This window comes from Alosa alosa, chromosome 24, assembly GCF_017589495.1.
Source record: "Alosa alosa isolate M-15738 ecotype Scorff River chromosome 24, AALO_Geno_1.1, whole genome shotgun sequence".
NCBI classification, from domain to species: domain Eukaryota; kingdom Metazoa; phylum Chordata; class Actinopteri; order Clupeiformes; family Clupeidae; genus Alosa; species Alosa alosa.
This window is the reverse complement of record NC_063212.1, coordinates 21164939-21184938: the sequence shown is the minus strand read 5'-3', so window position 1 is coordinate 21184938 and position 20000 is coordinate 21164939. Positions and strand designations below refer to the sequence as shown.

The 20000-nt window shown below is 43.3% G+C and overlaps 1 protein-coding gene across 1 annotated transcript in view; it reads left to right on the top strand.

Annotated features, from left to right (window-relative positions):
• Window positions 1-20000, top strand: part of dnah2 (dynein, axonemal, heavy chain 2) — a 246312-nt gene that overhangs the window by 166116 nt on the left and 60196 nt on the right. The window contains 9 exon segments of the mRNA XM_048236061.1: window positions 4494-4718; window positions 6900-7004; window positions 8393-8581; window positions 9159-9244; window positions 9485-9615; window positions 10514-10663; window positions 11854-12021; window positions 12395-12555; window positions 13021-13160. Of these exon segments, the coding sequence (XP_048092018.1) occupies window positions 4494-4718; window positions 6900-7004; window positions 8393-8581; window positions 9159-9244; window positions 9485-9615; window positions 10514-10663; window positions 11854-12021; window positions 12395-12555; window positions 13021-13160 (1355 nt within the window).

Genomic DNA, 20000 nt, shown 5'->3' with positions numbered 1-20000 from the left:
ACAAGCGATTGGACAAGGGATATCTGATGTGTCTGTATATATCTTGAGCCGGATAATGTAAAATAATATGATTTAGTGCAAAATAATAATTAGCGTTATTATTTATTTTAAAATGATGTAGTTTGTGTAATAACGCTCTGCCATTAGGCATGGCGGAGGTAGATAGGCTTGAGGCTGCTGCGTGCTGCTGGTTGTCGGTTGAGATCTGCTTGCATGCTGGTTGCCGGTTGAGATCTGCTGGTTGAGATCGAGATGCAGGTTGAGTATATACCATGTGCAACAAATACTATAATAAACAACAAATACTATATATACAACAAATACTATATGCAATATAACAAATACTATATGCATTATCTAACAGATACTATAATATGCAATATACAACAAATATTATATGCAATATACAACATATACTATAATATGCAATATACAACACATACTATATATACAACAAATACTATATATATACAACAAATACTATATGCATTATCCAACAGATACTATAATATGCAATATACAACAAATACAATATGCAATATACAACAAATACAATATGCAATATGTACAACAAATACAATATGCAATATACAACAAATACTATATGCATTATCCAACAGATACTATAATATGCAATATACAACAAATACAATATGCAATTAAGCAATATAGCACGAGTGAGAGTGGGGTTGGTCATGGATATTCCCATCGGTGTTGTTCGTCAGTGGCCACGGGGCGGGAGGCCGAAAGTGGCGCAGGCAACAACAGCCGTGGGAATATCCATGACCAACCCCACTCTCACTCGTCTATATTGCTTTATATACAACAATTCTACAACAAACTAAATAATCTGAAAACACTCCATTATTGTTTAAAAATGTTAATTTCGACATCGTTATAATGATCAAAAAAATAGTTCCTTTTCAATAGACAGCATCTTGGTTTGCTAGGTAACCAACATTCCAGATCCCTCATTCACGGTCTTGGTGGTTTACATGTCTTCTTGAAAGAAATGTTGAAAGTCGGGCTGAAATCACATTCATATCTAGGTTTGCTGAATGCATGTTACAAGGACAATGGGCCATGTCATGTAAGGGACATGGTACTGCAAAAAAACGGAAACATTGTCTACATTGCAGAACCACTCAACTTTATTAATTTATGGTGAATAAATGTTATATTACTGTGCACAGCCTGACGTGACGATGCTAGCACGATAGCAGCGGTTAGCTAATTATGCTAACGTTAGTCCAAAGATCCTTAATATGCTTTATCAACCGTCTCTGGTTAGTCTCCTCCAAGTGACAATCATATTATACACAATGCTGGCAATGCTAAGAACAATTAGCATCCTCGTTTATCTTACTTACATTGAGTTGACTGTGTGGCTTAATCCACAGATGTTGTGAAGCACTGTTTCGTTATGGTTTGCTAAGGAGTAACCCATTGCTTGAAATAGTGGAGTGGAATAGTGGAGAGCTGGGATGAGAACATTGTGTCAAATCTTCGCATTGTATCGTGGAGTGATTTATTATTAGCTGTGCAAAGTCTGAGTTGAAATGTCCAGGGATATTCCAACTCATGGAACGTCTGTCGGCCAATCAGAAACAAATAAATAGTTCCATAGAACCCAATTGTTGTATAATATACAACAAATACAATATGCAATATACAACAACAACAAATACAATATGCAATATACAACAAATACAATATGCAATATACAACAAATACAATATGCAATATACAACAAATACAATATGCAATATGTGGTAACACTTTACTTGACGGGTGAGTTCATAACACATTCATAGCAGCTTTCATAAACTGCACATAAGGCATTCATGACTGTTTCATGAGACATGACTCAACATTCATACCAAACCTTTCATGAATGTGGAAGACAGAACGACGAGAGCTCAAGTAAAGCTCAAGTAAAGCTCAAGTAAAGTGTTACCCAATATGTACAACAAATACTACCTTTACACATAATATATAATACAAGATAGCCAGAGGATGAAGTCTTACTCAAGTGACAACCAGAACAAGCAATCAAGTGAAAAAAAGTAGTTAAGAGACAGTAGTGGGTAGAAAGGAAGTGTATGGTAAGTGCAAGTTAGACTAGGTCTGTTAGTGTTAGGAGGTGCGGTAATCTCGGAAGAGGTGGGTCCAAGAGATTATTGAAGATAGAGACGGACTCCCCAGCTTTGCTTTTGGTTGTGTGTCAGGAACACATACTGTACATGAAGGCTGCCTCAGTTGCTATCCTAACTGAGTGACTCATGCGTACTTCAATTGAACTCTTTGAGATTGATTTTGGGTTGAGCACATGAACTTACTCCAGTAAAGGGTCATGTCAGGTGACACTCGGCTGAATGCTGCTCTGGAACTTACTGCTGCTTCTGCTTCTGCTTCGGAGTCATGTTCCTCTTGTGGTCCCTGTGACTGTTGGGGATTCCACCGAAAATGTTTTTAGTCTATACAACAGCGTCTTGGACAGCCAAACCACTAAGCACCAATATTCAGCTGAAGACCACCCATTCTGAGTACACCCAAGTGTGGTATTTATTATTGGTATTAAATGTTCCTATATTCAGGGGGAAAAAATGTGTGCATGCATGCACACACTCCCAGAGGAGCAGACCTCCCTCATATGCCCAGCTTTCAACCAGAGCCATTTGGCCCATCTCGAATATTGCAGTAAATGCACACAGATTTAGAAGGTTAGTCTCCGTCTCTTTTCTCTGAGTGCGTAAAGTCGGGCCTATGCTGTGAATGCAGAAGTAGTGCACTATACTGCTCAGACTGACGGTTCACAAGGGTTACAGTATGCTGCCTTTAAAATAGGATTAGAGGAGTCTATATCATCGCCATATCGAATGATAAGAGTGATTTTTTATCGCAGATTGAAAAAGCTCTCTCCGCCACAGTTGACTAGCAGTGCAGGCAGTATCTCTAATAGTGTTTACATGTCAGCAGTGCCACTCACATCCTGTTCTGTCGGGCAAATGGGAACTGTCAAAGGCAGCTATTTTATTTCATTTTTTCTGACAAACACAAGTGTTTGTTGGAGGCGGTGAGAGCTCTTGATTATTTATTGTGTAACTCCTGTAGAGAATTGCATTCTGTCACGGTGAGCTGACTCGGATAAATATATAAATAAGTGAATGAATGAATAAATAAAAAAATGGAAGCATGAGAGCTCTGTTTGCTATTATCTGAGGGGTTTTTGATGCGTGTTGCCTTGAAAGGTGGTCGAACACAATGCTGACCTTTCCCGACTAAAATCATCACACATTGTGATTTGGAGTGCCTCGAGAGGGAGACCCTTTGTGCTCTCACGTAATTCACTCTGGATGTGATTCATTTTTTATTTTGCATGCCGAATCTGTTGTCAGTGAACTGTGATGGGTATTTCATGATGGATATCTTGTGAAACCCACAATGTGTGTGTGTGTGTGTGCTGTGTGTGTTGTCATGCATGTTGTATGTGGTGATCCTTGCTACAGAGCTTTGGATTAATCAGAGCCGAATATATGAATGTGGGCGAAGAGGGGCAGACATGTAGTTACTGATGATGTGATCTGATGCCATCATCCATCTCCCTCATGAAAGAACTAGAGTATACTCCATCTTCATGTTAATAACTTCATATTAGTATTAGGTCAATAAAGTGCACTTAAGACACATTATTTTATGTCATCTTAGTAAATAACATAATTTACGTTTTAAATTCATAAAAATTGTATCCATTCTCTAGCATCTGTAATCTTCCCCCTTAAAATGGTCCACGTTGGGTGGGGGTTATTCTCCTATAGCGAGTGGTGTGTTGGAGACGATCGTTCCTCCTGCTTGGACACCGAAATCCGAGCCACAGTGGAGTCACAACAGCACAGCTCTTCATGCAGCCTCATATTCAGCCCTGGCCCCTTTCCTCACCACACACTGGACGTGGAGGTGTAACATGGGTCGACAGTTGTGAGCGTTCTGTTGCACTCTGACACATCATCGCCAGGGGGGAGGATTTGGGATTCACGTTCCCTTCGGTTATTACCCATCAACCCTCGGGCCAGCGCCGCAATTAGCTGAGTCATGCCGGCTTCTGTGGGCGGTTGCAGAGAGAACAAAAACCCCGAAGCCCGTGAACACGGTCATCATCATCAGCGCCATCAATACAGCCATAACTACCCCCACCATCTACCGTCATCATCATCATCACCATCATCATCATCATCATCTGGGATCATCAGTGCTGACTCGCTCACCTCACCCCACCCCACCACTTTTACCCAGCGCTGAAATATCAACTATCTATTAATGTTACTTTGCTCTGTACAGGCCATACAGTGGCAAGCCTACAGCCATACTTACTCACTCACTCATATAGCACACACACACACATACGAATAGAGGAGGTTAAATCCAAACATTAACTTGAGCAATCATTATTCATGCCCTCCTCTCTCTCTCTCTCTCTCTCTCTCTCTCTCCAGACCACCTCTAATAATGTGCAGGCCATCATCGAGAGCCGCGTGGAGAAGCGCACTAAGGGGGTGTACGTGCCGGTGGGGGGGAAGCGCATGCTGGCCTTCCTGGATGACCTGAACATGCCGGCGGTGGACGACTTCGGCTCCCAGCCGCCTCTGGAGCTGCTGCGTCTCTGGATTGACTACGGCTTCTGGTACGACCGCCAGAAGCAGACCCTGAAGTGTGTCAAGGTAAGGGGGTCATTGCTGGCAAAGTTTTCCCTTCATTATAATGTCTTAGGCACGGCACCAAAGTATTTAAGTAAGTAAAGCATTTAGGTAACGTATCAGAGTGAATGTAAAGGTGCTAAAGGAGAATTTAAAACGATGCTGGGTAACGTCACTTCTGTTGACATTCAAACAAAACAGAGAGCTAGCTCGCTACTTCCTACCCCTCCCTCCGTTGCTGCTCCCGTGCAATTGGAACTCTCCTAAACGCGCATCTCGTCTGTGATTTGCTGGAACAGTTTGATATGTTTTTATGGGCTAGGTTTGCCCAGGTTGTTTTTGTTGCCGTTTTTGGAGCATGGGTTGTCCACAGAGATCGCATGTTTTTACAGTGTATTTAGGACACAGACAGCTAGCGGATGGTTAGGTGATGTTTGCAGTAAGTGACATAAAATAGTTTTAGCCTAAAAAACGCTTGGCATCGCTTAGAGCACCTTTAACCCACTGTGAAAGAAACAAAAGAACAAATCAAAAATCCAAAAAAACAAGACTGGGTAAGGTTTTGTGTATGTGACCAATGCACCTACATACTGTATATGTGAGAATAGGATGCTGTTCCACTATGTAGTTGAGAGCTGGTAAGCTCTCTGAGATCAAGGGAAAACTCAGGCTTGTTTGTTGTTCTCTCTTTATGTCTTTTGGAATCCACAATGAATTCATAATACATCATGTGTGTCCATTCGTCCGCCCACAAATCTGTCTTTCTGTTTGTTTGTGTCTGTCTGTGTTTTTGGGTATACTGAACACTATAAATACATTGTGTTATGTTTTATAAAGAATAAAGACACCCAGTTAGACTTGTTAAAGAAAGAGGTAATTTCATTGCCATTTCATACCTGTCTTCCCATTTAGAGAATCACTCTCACACAAAAAAATATATTCAGAGATAATAAATAAATGAGTAAGAAAGTGTTTTTTTTTCATGTTTTTTTTTTTTAACGCTTTTGATTTTCAGGTACAGAGAGTAATGAGGATTTGAGGATCACACGCTTTGAAAACATCTTTGTGTGATTGTCGGTTCAAATCCATTGATCTCCCAGATTGCGCCTTTTTCTCTGTGCTTAAAGCACCATGAGTCTCAAATGTCAGATGGCCTGATGGTTTGTGCTTCCCCATCTGATCTGACTACTTTTAGGCTTCAAACTGAAAAAAATACAAAAATAGAGGGCCAAAACATATGTTTTTCAGAGACAAACCCTGATTTTAAAAAAAGACAAAAAAATAATATAAATAAAAACAACATCCTACTTTGCCAAAGCAGGCACAGAAAATGGAACAAACCAAAATAGTAGACCAAAACAAAAAAATCGACATTGCCTTAAGCATTCTACCGTTTGGTTAATCTCTTCCGATGATAATGAACTCCGTTCTGTAATGCCATGTATTTATGAAGACCTGCCGTAGCCATTTGGTCTGTGTTACATAAAAATCCATTTTTATTTCCTCATTTAGTCTGCCCGGCATAATCCCTCCCCTGGTATGGTAGACGGCCTGCCATCTTTAACCACCCGCCCACCCCGGCACGCAGATCTGCTCGATGACTTGACCTTTACATGCGTTTTCCCCCACAATGGCATCAGCCAGTACGCGATAGGGCATCTCTTGTTTACCGACTGCTACAACCGACAGTGGTACGGAGAAATCCTATTACTGGCTTGTCCTCGTGGGGGTGTCCTGGGGGGGGGGTGGAGGGCGGGTGGGTAGGTAGAGTGTGGCGTGCCCAAGAGAACGCAGCAAATTAGGGGGAGCCAATAACTGACAGGCTCGACCAACTTCCGAGCGGTGTTTTGATGAATCGTTCCGCGCATCTTATTGATAATTCAAGTGCGCATTGACAAGTAGGAGCGAGCCGCCGGTAAATAGAAACAAATGTTTGTGTTGTTGTTGGTCTCATTTAGCAGAGGAAGAGCTGATGTAGATGTTCTGTTCGATTTCTCCTCACAAGAGTCTCCCACTCTTGTGTTAATCTTTTAGTCTTTTCTAGTGTGTTGTCGGACAACAACTTTTCTAGTTGTTGTCCTACAACTAGTGTGTTGTAGGACAAGAAGTTTTGTGTTTCCTCATGTGTTGTTACATGTACCAGTTTGTCTAACTCTCTCGCTCTGTGTTGTGTTCTCCTTGACTTGTTTTTGTGTTATCTGGTAGGACATGTACCTGCTGGCCTCGATGGGGCCCCCTGGTGGCGGGAGGACTCACATCTCGGGGCGACTGCAGAGCCGCTTTAACCTCATCAACATGACCTTCCCTGCGGTGAGTGGTGATGACCTCCAACATAGGGCCCACCCCTATACTGTTTTCCCCACTCCCAGTGCACTGAGGGCCTCAAAAGTGAGCTCCACCGTGGGGCCCACCCCTATACTGTTCTCCCCACCCCCAGTGCACTGAGGGCCTCAAAAGTAAGCTCCACCGTGGGGCCCACCCCTATACTGTTTTCCCCACTCCCAGTGCACTGAGGGCCTCAAAAGTGAGCTCCACCGTGGGGCCCACCCCTATACTGTTTTCCCCACTCCCAGTGCACTGAGGGCATCTACAGTGAGCTCCACCGTGGGCCCATCTCTCTCCTCTATCTCTTTTCACTCCATGCCAAGCTCTCTGTCACTGTGGCCCTCTCTAGTAAGCTCTGGCCTTGAGCCCACTGCACTCCTCCCTTCCCCTCACAAACACATAGAAGAGAATTTACACCCACACACCCTTTGGAATGACTTCTGATTGACCAGTTACCCAGCGTAACCGTGAGATGATAATGACTAAATGGGCTTAAGTGATCCTGTCTCCATGACGAAGTGTCAGACTCCCCTTATTTGTATTCCACGTGGCACGGCGCGTAATCAAGATTGCGCCTTAACGAAGATGGGAAGAGGGAGATGATGACAGGGATGATGGCGGCCGTGATAAGATCTGCAGAGTTCCCGAGCAGCATTGATTGGTAGAGATGCGTGTGTGATTTGATTTGATTGTTCCGATGACAGTCCTCTCCCTTGTTCTTCGCCACTTTCGTGTTCTACTCCCTGGTTCCACGTCGAGTCTTTGCTATTATACCCCCCACTTCTCATTATGGCACCCATCTTCTGCTTCTCCTAATTACAACTTCCCTCTTACTGCACGCATGTGCTTTATCCCCGACTCATTTTATTCCTGTGTCCCTTAGTCACAGAACCACCACCATCACGATCATCATCATCATCATCATCATCTAGCATTTTAGCATGTTTGTAATCAGATGCTTTTACCCAAAAACATTTTAAATGCAGTGAAGGCAATCATCTTGTCATTTTAGAAATGAATCTGTTTGTGTGTCTTCTTCTCTCTCTATTTCTCTCTCTCTCTCATCTCTTCTCCTGTCATTTTAGTGATGAATTGTTTTGCTTGTTTTGAAAAAAGTCTGTTAACAAACAGGTAAAGTGTTAAGTCTCTGAACAAGGAAATGGAAATATTGCATCATCAATGAATGCATCACAATGATTACATCACTGAATAATTGTATGAATGTAATGAATGTAAAAGTTGTTTTATATTAGCTCAATATACCTTATTTACCTCAAACTTCAGAGTCAAAATCTCTCTCTCTCTCTCTCTCTCTCTCTCTCTCTCTCTCTCTCTCTCACCTTCTCACCCCCCTCTCCCCATGTCCGCTGCAGGAGTCCCAGATTAAGCGTATCTATGGCACCATGATCAACCAGAAGCTGCAGGAGTTTGAGGAGGAGGTGAAGCCCATCGGCGGCATCCTGACTCAAGCCACGCTGGAGCTGTACTACGCCATCATCGCCCGCTTCCTGCCCACGCCCGCCAAGATGCACTACCTCTTCAACCTCAGAGACATCTCCAAGGTAGGGGACAGACACACACAAGAACACACACACTAACATAGACACACACACACACACACACACACACACACACACACACACACTACCTCTTCAACCTCAGAGACATCTCTAAGGTAGGGGACAGACACACACACACAAGAAAACACACACACGAACAGTCGAACACACACGAACACACACACACACACACACACACACACACACACACACACACACACACACAACCTCTTTAACTTTAACCTCAGGAACATCTCCAAGGTAGGGCACACCCACACATTACCTCTTCAATGTCAGTAGCATCTCCAAGCTAGGGGATACACACACACACACACACACACTATGCAGTGTGCTGAAGCCTTGTTAAATATCCCTCATTAAATTGCTTTTCCCCTTTTTTTCTGACTGATTCTGAAGTGCTTGTTAGCTAAGTGCTGCTCTCTGATCAAGCTGAGTAAAAACATTATATACGTGGGTGTGTGTGTTTGTGTGTGCATGTATGTGTGTGTGTGTGTGTGTGTGTGTGTGTGTGTGTGTGTGTGTGTGTGTATGTGTGTGTGACCTCCGGTTTTCTCCGCAGGTGTTCCAGGGCTTGCTTAGAGCCCACAGGGACTTCCATGACACCAAACAGAGCATCACTCGCCTGTGGATCCATGAGTGCTTCAGGTACCTACTGTAGCCCTGTCACACACCCAGGAGCCATAGTCCACCACCATAACCCGTGAACTTTGTGTTGAGGGTCTCGTGTGTGTGTGTGTGCGTGTGTGTGTGCGTGCGTGCATGTGCGTGTGTGTGTGTGTTTGTGTGTGTGTGTGCATGCACGTGTGTGTGTGTGTGTGTGTGTGTATGTGTATGTGTGCGTGTGAGTGTGTGTGTGTGTGTGTGTGTGTGTGTGTGTGTGTTGTGGGTGTTCTCGGACCGCCTGGTGGATCATTCAGACATGGAGGCGTTTGTGGGTCTCCTGTCAGACAAACTGGGATCTCTGTTTGAGCAGACCTACCACAACATCTGCCCCAACAAACAGCAGCCCATATTTGGTAAGAATAACTGTGAATCACTGTGCAGTGTGTTTGTTTGTTTGTGTGTATGTTGGTTTGTCTGCAGTTTGGTAGTACAGTAGATGTTTGGATAGATGGTCCACCAAATGTTTGTTTTGATGGCAGAAATGGTTTTACAAATAGCAAGCACATGAAGTTCCAGTCAGACAGTCAGCACGCACACACTTATTAATTTAGCTGATACTTTTATCCAAAGCGACTTACACATGTCAGTTATTGCAAGGGCCAGGCCAGAGAGACTTGGGATTAAATGTCTTGCTGAAGGGCAAAACGGTGGCAGCTGGGAATTCAACCCACAACTATTCTGGCTATTGCCTGCTAGCCCAGCTTCTCAACCACTACACTACCACCGTCCTGATACTAACACACGACGCACGCACGCACGCACGCACGCACGCACGCACGCAAGTCCCCATACAGTGGTTAACACAAATCTCACCAATGCTTTACTCAACAATGTAGCAGCCTAACTGCACTGCCTCGTACCTGTACTGTATGTAACACGCAGGTTTATTTGTGCAGGTGAGCCTCTCTGGTGACGTTAACCACCAGAGTTCCGTCATATAAACCCGGAGTGACGGGGTGCATGCTGGGCCACTAATCAGGACAAAGGGGTTGGACTAGATTAGTGATGACTGGATGGATTGACAGGGCTCTCCACCAATATGTTTAAGGGTGCGAATGCAACAAGTTGGTCTGGAGCCCTGATTGATTTTTTTTTTTTTTTCTTGGTGTGGTTGCAAGGATTTTACAGATACCAGCGGAAATGCTGCATCCACCTGGTTGTGTGCACTATAGACAATGCATAGATGTTTTATCTCGTCTTTGTGTGTGTGTGTGTGTGTGTGTGTGTGTGTGTGTGTGTGTGTGTGTGTAGGTGACTTCCTGCGGGAGTCGCGTGTGTATGAGGACCTGCTGGACTTCAAGGCCCTGAAGAGCTTCATGGAGAGCCAGCTGGAGGACTACAGCCTGACCCCGGGAGTGGTGCCCATGAGCCTGGTGCTCTTCCGCGACGCCATCGAGCACGGTCAGGCCAAATTAGCCTACAAATCACACCGCAATTATACTACAAATCCCACAACACAGACCCCCCACCCCACCCCGATTACACCGCCGCACACACACACACACACACACACACACACACACACTCATACACCGAACGCCAGCTTTGCAAATTACACGGCAAATCCCGCGCGGTAGTAAACAATGCGTCTGGAAGTCCCACAGCACAGTATGTAATTAGGCTCTGTATCACTCACCAGCGTATACAGTGTATAATTACGCCGCAAATCACAAAGCTCAGTAAGTAACTCTGCATTGTCTCCCACTGATAGATGAGGCAATTAGGAAAGCACTGTATCTCTTGTGTACGTTATGGCATTGGGAGTGTAGTGTGTGCGTGTGTGTGTGTGTTTGTGTGTGTGTGTGTGCATGTACGTGAATGCAGGCGGGCGTGTGTGTGCGCGCGTTTATTCATTTGATACAGAGCCACACAGACAAAAATCAATAGTTCATAGTGCCCTTGTTTGTTTTGATTGGAGCGGACTATAGCGCAGGTTGTGCATCATGAAATGATCATTTGTCAGTGTCTGCATTATGCACACTCCGGAGGTCGTGTTAGTAGTGACGCTAACCTTTTCACTGCGCCGCTGAAACAAAACAGCTGGCCTGCCACGCTCATCTGGAATGAGGACTGAGCTGTATCTGTGCATGTGTGTGTGTTGTGTGTTTGTGTGAGTGTGTGTGTGTTGTGTGTTTGTTTGTCCTTGTGAGGATGCTGACATCTCTGTATGACTAAGTGGGTCTGTGTTGCATTCGTCCTTGTACGGGTGTTACAGTAATGTTTTTGTGTTTCTCGCTTGCTGCTTGTGTCTATATGCGTGTAGATGCACACACACACACACATACACACATGCACAGACACATTTATGTTTATGTATGTTTGTACAGTGGTATCTTTATACGTTTAGATATGTTTGTGTGTGTAATTGTTTTATACGTGTATATGTGATATGCATATGTGTGTGTGTATAGTGTGTCTGTGTGTGCGTGTTTATGTGTGTGTCTGTGTATGTGTGATACAAAATGTGTATGTGTAGCTTGTGCATATGTGCCTTGTGTGTGTATATGTGAAGTGTGTGTGTGTGTGTGAAGCTTGAGTATATGTCTTGTGTGCGTATATGTGAAGTGTGTGTGTGTGTGTTTCCTGGACAGTGACGCGTGTGGTGCGCGTGATCAGCCAGCCGCGGGGCAACATGCTGCTGGTGGGCATCGGAGGGTCCGGCCGCCAGAGCCTCTCCCGCCTGGCCGCCTACATCTGCGAGTATCTGGTCTTTCAGGTGGAGGTCACGAAGCTGTACCGCAAGCAGGAGTTCAGAGAAGGTACTCCACCCTTCCACCCACACATCATGCAGGAACCACAGGAACTAAACCAGTCAACCACAAGAACTAAACCAGTTTACTACAGGAACTAAACCAGTACACCTGCTGCCAAACAGTTCTCTCCAGGGAATACTCATACTAATGTAAACGTAATGTCCTATAAATGTACTGTGTGTGTTAATGAACTTTTGCCACTTGCCTATATGTTCTGTGTACATTCTCTCGTAGATGATTATTGTGTGCTAATTGTGCCTGATCAAACAGCCTGTGTTCACCATTAGAGACCAAGGCACGCGGTAGAGTTTGTTTTGCTGGTAAACTGTGTTGCATTGCCACCTTTTGGGTGACTTCCTTCCTTGTGTTGTTTCCACAGACATCAAGAAGCTGTACCGCATGACAGGAGTGGACAACAAGCCCACGGTGTTCCTGTTCAACGACACGCAGATTGTGGACGAGTCCTTCCTGGAGGACATCAACAACATCCTCAGCTCCGGGGAGGTGCCAAACCTGTACAAGGCGGATGAGTTTGACGAGGTGTGCAAGTCCCTCTGTCTGTATATCTGAATGTCTGTTTTGTCATATATTTCTGTGTGTGTGTGTGAGTACATCTGTCTGTCTATATATCTGTTTGTTTGTGTGTGTGTGTGTGTGTGTGTGTGTGTGTGTGTGTGTGTGTGTGTGTGTGTGTGTGTGTGTGTATGTGTGTGAGTGCATCTGTCTGTCTGAATGTCTGTTTTTTCCTGTCTTTCTATGTGTGTGTGTGTGTGTGTGTGTGTGTGTGTGTGTGTGAGTGCATCTGTCTGTCTATATGTCTGTATGTCTTTTTTGTCCTGTCTTTCTGCTTGTGTGTGCGTGTGTGTGTGTGTGTGTGTGTGTGTGTGTGTGTGAGAGAGAGAGAGAGAGAGAGAGAGAGAGAGAGAGAGAGAGAGAGAGTGCATCTGTACCTGTGTGTGAACCTGTGTATATTGTGTGGTGACTGACCTCTCCTCCTGGCCTCAGGTCCAGAGTGCACTGTCAGATTCGGCCCGTAAGGAGAACATCCTGGAGACGCCCGACTCCATGTTCAACTACCTCATCGAGCGCGTCAGGAACAACCTGCACATAGTGCTGTGTATGAGCCCTGTGGGAGACCCATTCAGGTAGCAACACACACACACACACACACACACACACACACTGTAATGTTAGGTATCTACACACAAATGCACACACATGCTTTTATGATTCATTTGTAATATTAGGCACTCTGAATTATAAGGCACACACACACACACACACACACACAGTAATGATCCCTGTGTATCACTATGCAGTTTGAGCACTTGAGCTTGAGTGTGTTCATCTGCTGCTCCTATTTGGCAAACACATACACACACATACACACACACACACACACACACACACACACACACACACACACATACACACACACACACACACACACACACACACACACACACACACACACACACACACACACACACACACACACACACACACACACACAGAGCCACAGATACTCGTCATTCATTTACATCTCTTGCTGATCCTGCCCCCGGCGCTCAGGTTGTCTAGCGTCCGGCGTAGGATTTTTCCAGAACCCCAGGGCATCCCCCTCTAATTAAAACCGACCGGCCGCATTCCGCTCTGATTCACCCTTGCTGTTCATACCGAGGCGTAGCTGTGGGCAGTCAAGCCCCCACCATCCACCGGCCCCGGCTGGAGCTGGGTATTCAGGGCAAAGCACAACACTTCCTCCTCGCCACCCTACCGACTGTGTGCCCGCGGGGTACGCGGAGTTAGAGAGGGGCTGGCAGGGGCGTGGCATGGTGTGGTTGGGCACAGGTGAGCGGACGCCACGAGTGGGAACACATAACAAGATAGCGGCGGCACAGAAAATCACCCACTGTGAAACGATCTCCCATCACGGCCCAAAGCGGCGGCATCATCGGCCTGTTTTTGAGGGTCTCTTTCACTTCACTGTGCAGCCCCCAACACACACACACACACACACACACACACACTGCATAGCCAGCGGACATGTCGACTTAAGCAGGTAAGGCCACAGGTGTGTGGACAGCAGGGTCGTGAGTGACCACGGCGACATGGAAAGCCATTCACCAGTGAAGCCCTGGAAACGTCTGGCCCAGTTGGCCCCATATGGACAGCATCTCAGGAGCGCCACAATGTGCAGGATTTTAATAATAATAATAATAATAATAATATAATAATAATAACTAGATGTACCGCATAGCGGTACAAAATATGACCGCCGCTCAGTCCTGTACATCCGTTCTGCGAAAATAAATCACACTTCAATTTGTCTCCATATTTTTACTCCATCCCCCACTCTTGAAACTTTTGTGTATGCTTGTTTGGCATGCCTGCGTGTGTGTGTCTGCGGCTGCACAGAAAGTACCCTACTGGTGCTGAAAAGGTGAATAGATTGTAGAATAGCCAAAGATGTAGAATTGTTATAAAACCTTTAAAATCTCTAAACAATCACAAGTAGGGCAGTTCATCACAGTTCATCCATTGCAACTGGATTGATGAAAGGTCACTTACACCTGTAGGCTACATTGTATTTGGGAAAAGCAAAAGGTATCAGCATAATGTTATTTATTTATTTATTTATTTATTTTTTTATGTATTTTTAAACAAAAACATCTCTGTCAGTTCCATGCCGTTTTCAACAGCTATCAAAAACAAAGGTCATTTTTGGATGGATGGATTTTTTTGTGAATGTTTCTTCTTCTACATAAGATTTTAGTCATCTTTAGTTCATGTAATACTTTATTGTCAATGCACAAATTAAGTTACAGTAGTCTGAAACGTTATTGTTAATGCACAAATTAAGTAACAGTAGCCTAGTCTGAAACGAAATGCTGTTTTACATCTAACCAGTGGTGCAAATAACTGACATGTCCAAATGGGCCTTGATGAAATGCGTTAAGCTAGACTGTTCATACACATTTTAACGGGCCAAAGTTGAAGAGCTTTTGTCCGTTATTGTTAGTGCAAATATAGGCTGATTCATGTTCCCTTGCATTGTTTAACTGAGGTCCATGGCTAGTCTGGCTTTCATCAGACCAAGCTCAATCTTTTAAGAAATCAAAAATAAAATAGCGGCAGATCAGGCTGGGTTCACCCAGCCTAGTCCATAGGCACCCGATATTGTTTAATTTTCCGATTGAGATATAGCCTACACGCTCTGGCTATTCTAAATGCAAAAATGCATCAGGGAGTTATGACAAAACGGTAACTAGCAAACTAGATCCTAATAGAAAGCTGTTAGCTTCCTAAGCTACAGGTAGGATTATAAGGTAGGCCTATTGACAACATAAATTGTCAATAGGCTATGCTAGCGACACAAATAAAATCTCCTTTGGAAACCAATGGCTTCGCCTTACAGTATCAAAAGCGGACTTAAACTGTCATATCGTGGCGAAAAGTTGTAATAACATTCACGCCAGCTCCATGAGTCAAGGAAAGCCTTGAATGAAGTAGCCACTTCTTAATGGGACCCACTACACAGTAGCTTAAGGTGTTTTGCTAAAGCAGCCATAATGAAATGAAGGTGTCATTGTTTGGATACTTCACACACGTGCTTTTAATTTCACAGACTACAACTACCAAGCTGTAATCAAAGCACATCGATTCCCCTCACACCCTGCACGCCAAAACATAATAAACAGGCGTCTCAGTCTCTCCCGCATGTATAGGCAAAACTGTATCAGACCGATTAAGCGTTGGTAAATCTTCCATTGCACAGAATGATTTTGTAGCACGTGCAATAAATGACAGTCGAAAGATACAAACAGTGCTGCTATACATTTGCTTGGTATAACCGCATTTATAGTTTTCTACAAATGCAATAAATCAAATGCCTCCATCACTCAACCAACGCTAACGGTAACATTACCTAGGTCCTTATTGATATTACAAGATTAACGGACCTGCAGTAAAACCAAGCATGTCGATAAACATCCTCAGATTTATTTCGGCTTCAAGAAGAAATGGGAATTACACTTCATGTGAACATCGTCCTATCCTTATTAGATGTTAAACTGCGGTAAATTACAGTCCTTGTATGAAGTGTCCATTGTTTTTTCCAACCCACTTTTAACTTCCAACAAAATTACGCCTCACTGCAACGATGCGCCATCTAGTGGACAAGCGACTACTTCTTCGCCAATACTGAAAATGCAGCCATGATGATGATGATGAATATTTATTTTGGCTTTCTTTTAATCCTACTGATTTTCATTTTTTACGGGGGCAAATCACAAATGAGTGATTATGAGCCAGGTTGATGTGGGCCCCTTGAGACCAACATACCATAAAAGATTCACAGAGAACTGTGTCTGCCCTACCCTCCTTCGGGGTCCAGTCCAGCGGGGGCTGCAGATGAAAACGAAAAATGGCGGTTCCATGCTATCCATGTGGGGTACATGCCCACCAAGTTTTGTGTACCCGGTCTTTCAGTGTCCCGGGAATCCTTGTTGGTGTATGTCACTAAATGTACACATAAATTATTTTATTGTAAGGCCCCCATGAACGAAAGTACACAAACTTGGCATGCATTCAGAGGGTGTCATAATGATCCTACACTTTTAATTTCGTGCAGTTTTGACCTTGTCAGCCAGAGATATTGAGATGAAAACACCTAATTTTTTGCTTTTTAATTTTTAACTAGGTGGCGCTATACATGAAATAAGTGGTAATGGGATGGGTTGACATGCCCCTTAAGACCAACATACAAAAAAAAAGGTGGACCTCCTAGGCCCCTACGGTTCTCGAGATATTCACAGAAAACTGTCTCCGGCCACCTACAGGCCAGTTGGTGTATAGTAACATAAATTAATTTATTGTGTGGCCCCCATGAACGGAATTCCACAAAACTTGGCGTGCATACAGAGGGTGTCATAATGATCCTACACTTCCAATTTCGTGCAGTTTTGACTATGTTAGGTCACAGATACCTTCAATTACACCACCTCATTTTTACTTTTTTTGTGTTTAACTAGGTGGCGCTATACATGAAATGAGTGGTTATGGAATGGGTTGACATGGCCCCTTGAGATCAACATACAAAAAAAATGGTCCTCCTAAACCCTACGGTTTTCGAGATATTCACAGAAAACTGTGTCTGCCCTACCCTCCTTTCGGGGTGCAGTCCAGCGATGGGGGCTACAGATCAAAAACGAAAAACGATGGTTCCATGCTATCCATGTGGGGTTACATGCCCACCAAGTTTTGTCTACCCGGTCTTTCAGTGTCCCGGGAATCATTGACGGAAATTTGGACATCTAAAAAGAAAAAAAAAAAAAAAAAAAAAAAAATCTGACTAAACCTAAATGACGCCCGGCTTAAACTGCTTGGCGGTCATAATAATAATAATAATAAAGCTTTATTTGTATAGCACCTTTCATACACAGAATGCAGCTCAAAGTGCTTTACATTTGAAGCATGTAACACAATAATAGTCAGTCAGTCATTATCAATCACTTTTCTTTGCTGTTTATGTTATACTCAGCAACATATCAAAAATATAGAAAATGGCGTCATAAGACTGGCAGCCTTAACCCTCTTACCCCCACAAGCAGCCATATGGCAACTGTGGCAAGGAAAAACTCCCATATTCCAGGAAGAAACCTTGAGCAGAACCTGACTTAATAGGGGGAGCCCATCTGCTTCTGGCTGGCTCGCCCTCAATAGTAGCAGATGTAGAATAATCTGAAAAATGTAGTCTACAGGATAAGATGAGTTAACTAAAAGCTTTCCTGTACAGGTATGTTTTCAGATCTTTTTAAAATATTTACTGAACTTCGCCTGCTTGATGTACAGAGGCAGGGTGTTCCATAGTTTGGGGCATAATGGATAAACGCAGCTTCTCCACTTTGTTTGTGGAGCACTTTGGGTAATGATTAAAAGATTAGAATTGGATGATCTAAGTTTCCTTTGTGGTTGATAAGATATTAAAAGCTCAGAGATATATGAAGGTGCTATGCCATTCAGAGCTTTGTAAGTAATTAACATAACCTTAAAATCAATTCTATAGGAAATAGGGAGCCAGTGCAGTTCAGCCAATTTCTTTAGATGTTTTTTGGGAAGACCAGTGGAAAGTGCATTGCAGTAGTCTAACCTGCTAGTGATAAAGGCGTGAATTAGTTTTTCTGCATCTTGTTGAGTTAAAAAGGGCCGCACTTTGGCAATGTTTCTCAAGTGGAAATAGGCTGTCTGAGTAACTTTACTGATATGGGGCTTAAAACTTAACTCTGCATCTAAGATGACACCGAGGCTTGTTACTTTTGGTTTGACCTGGTGTGCCAAGTTCCCCAGATTACTAAGAATAATATCTCACTTTAGTTTTGGTCCAACCAGAAGTACCTCTGTTTTGTCATCATTTAGTTTCAAAAAGTTTTTGCTCATCCACTGATTAATGGAGGTTAGGCATGCAGTGAGGGAGCAAAGGCCATCTGGGTTAGTTGGCTCCACAGAAAGATACAATTGGGTATCATCTCGCGTAGCTGTGGAAGTTTACATTATGCTGACTTATGGCGTTTCCCAATGGAAGCATATATAGAGAAAATAGCAGGGGACCAAGGCAGCTCCCTGGGCCACACCAAAAGGCAAGTCATGTTTTTCAGATACATGATCTCCTAGACTGATATAAAAATCTCTGCCAGTAATGTAGGTTTGAAACCAGTTTAGAGCATTATCAGAGAGACCCACCCACTTCGCAAGGCGGTGAATTAGGATGCTATGATCAACTGTGTCAAATGCCGCACTCAAATCCAGAAGAATAAGGATTGAGACTTTGTTTGAGTCGGTAGCTAGTCTGAGATCATTGACTATCTTTACTAGAGCCGTTTCTGTGCTGTGATTTGATCTAAAACCTGATTGGAATTTTTCAAGGATACTGTTTTCGTTGAGGAAGGTATTTAACTGATTGCAAACAACTTTTTCAAGTACTTTGCTCAAAAACGATAGATTTGATATAGGCCTGTAGTTGCTCAGATTGGTATGGTCAAGATTTGACTTTTTAAGTAAAGGTTTCACAACAGCGGTTTTAAAAGCAGTTGGAAATATACCTGTTTCTAATGAGGTATTTATTACCTTGAGAAAAAAAAGGGAGCTAAGCCATCATATACTTTTTGAGGAATGTAGTAGGGATTGGATCTAAAACACATGTTGAGGAGCGGTTTGAGTTATAATTTTACCAAGCTCAGATTGAGTAATAGTGCTTAAGGACCTTAATTTTGGGGGCTGTTTTTGGGTGTACTATCAAACATATTACTTGTGTTACCAATAGCCTCCCTTATAGAAATGACTTTGTTTTTGAAGAAGTCTGCAAATTCTTCTCATCTTAGAGAGGATGCCTGACTGAGTGTATCAAAAGGTGTTTGATGCAATGGCCTATCAATGGTAGAGAACAACACCCTAGAGTTTCCACTGTTTTCAGCAATTACCTTAGAGAAGTGGTTCCTCCTCTCATTCAAATAGCTCTATTATAATTTGCAATTTTTTCTTTTAGAATAGCACGGTGAACCTGTAACTTAGTTTTTCTCCATGTTCTCTCAGCTTTCCTACATGATCTTTTTAGATCATGGATATTTTCGTTCATCAAGGTGTCAGTTTGCTACAGGGCCTTTTTTTTTTAGTCTTTAAGGGTGCCACTCTGTCAAGCAGAGCCTAATTCACGATTAAGAGCCTCTACCATTTGATCAATGGGATGATGTAAAATATCTAAATTTATGGAGTCTATAAGAGCTATGAACTGCTGTTCTGCTCTAATGTCCAAGAGTCGCGATTTGATTGCAATTTCGGGATGAATTTTTGGAGTATGTAGTACAATATTAAAAGAGACACAATGATGATCAGACATATTTATATCATTTACTGATAAGTCTGTGACTTCTATCCCTCTGGAAATGACTAGATCGAGGGTTTTGCCAAGGTTGTGGGTGGGTCCTGTA